Raw genomic sequence first — 1,143 nt, 5'->3', positions numbered from 1 at the left:
AACGCGAGCGAAGCCGCGGGCAAAAGCTAGTGAAAAATAATATGTAATCATTTAAATTAAACTTGTCAAACTATGCATGAAATATAAAAGATATAGCATACCAATTTATAGGTTTGTTGTTACTTAAAACCAATAAACTATATGAATTTATAAGTAAATAAAATTCAAAAATATTTATGATTTAAAAAAAAAGAAAATCAACTTTTAAAATTTCTTTAGTTTTTTAATTATTAATTTTTAAAATTTTATAAGAAATTTATTTCATTTTTGCTTATTTAAGGTACCAGAAGTCAAGATAATGAATTTATCTTCATTATTAACTGCATTGACACCACTTCCTAATATCACAGATGGAGAATGTGCTGTAGTTCTTTTTTATTCACCTTGGTGTATATTTTCTGCAAGGGCTGCACCTCATTTTAATGCTCTAGCTCGTGTTTTTCCGCAAATTTCTTTTTATGCTATTGATGCCGTTCAACATACAAAGTAAATATATTGATTAATTAAAAATTAGTTTGGAATTCTTTCTGATCTTTACAACTTTTATTTAATTTATTTTTGTTTTAAAATAAATATAAATAAATATTATGTGACTTTCAAAGTCCATAATTTTTCTTTGAATTAATATTAATTATAGCTTGCATATGAGGTATGGTTTAATAGCAGTTCCAACGATTCTTCTGTTTCAAAATGGACGAGCAGTTGCAAAATTTAATGGGTCTCATTCCAGTCTAGAAAAATTTTCAAATTTTGTAAGTGAATTAACAGGTAAGTAATATTTAAATTTCATTTAATATTAATTTTTTTTTAAAAATAATTTTATTAAATTTTATCAAATTCGTTTAGGAATATCTCCCGAAGGTGCATTAAATGTTACTTCCGCTGATATGACAGGCCCAGTTCCTGCAGCTTTACAAGAAAGAACTGATTATATTTTAATTCTGTCGTGGGTATTTACAATAGTATGTTTATGTATATGGTTCCTTAAATCATCACTTTGCCATAGGATTGTAGAAAGTATAAAAAATACATGGCGAGAAGCAGAGGCACAACATGAACATGAAGAGTAAATTACATTTGTAAAATGATTTGGTATGTTGTATTCAGTTTTTGAATTTATTAAAATTATAACATTTTTAAAAT

General features: G+C 25.7%; 1 protein-coding gene across 1 annotated transcript; it reads left to right on the top strand.

The window, feature by feature from the left end:
* The first annotated feature begins 286 nt into the window (after positions 1 to 286).
* Positions 287 to 1,142, top strand: LOC111617494 (thioredoxin domain-containing protein 15-like). The gene is made up of 3 exons (XM_023358773.1): positions 287 to 486; positions 638 to 768; positions 847 to 1,142. Exons 1-3 carry the CDS (start codon positions 299 to 301, stop codon positions 1,068 to 1,070), a joined length of 543 nt encoding a protein of 180 aa, XP_023214541.1. The 5' UTR covers positions 287 to 298; the 3' UTR covers positions 1,071 to 1,142.
* Position 1,143: the final 1 nt, after the last annotated feature.

Source organism: Centruroides sculpturatus, unplaced genomic scaffold (assembly GCF_000671375.1).
Source record: "Centruroides sculpturatus isolate CEXI.00-Female unplaced genomic scaffold, Cexi_2.0 scaffold6385, whole genome shotgun sequence".
NCBI classification, from domain to species: Eukaryota; Metazoa; Arthropoda; class Arachnida; order Scorpiones; family Buthidae; genus Centruroides; species Centruroides sculpturatus.
Note: the sequence above shows the minus strand (reverse complement) of the source record. Positions and strands in the feature narration are given on the sequence as shown.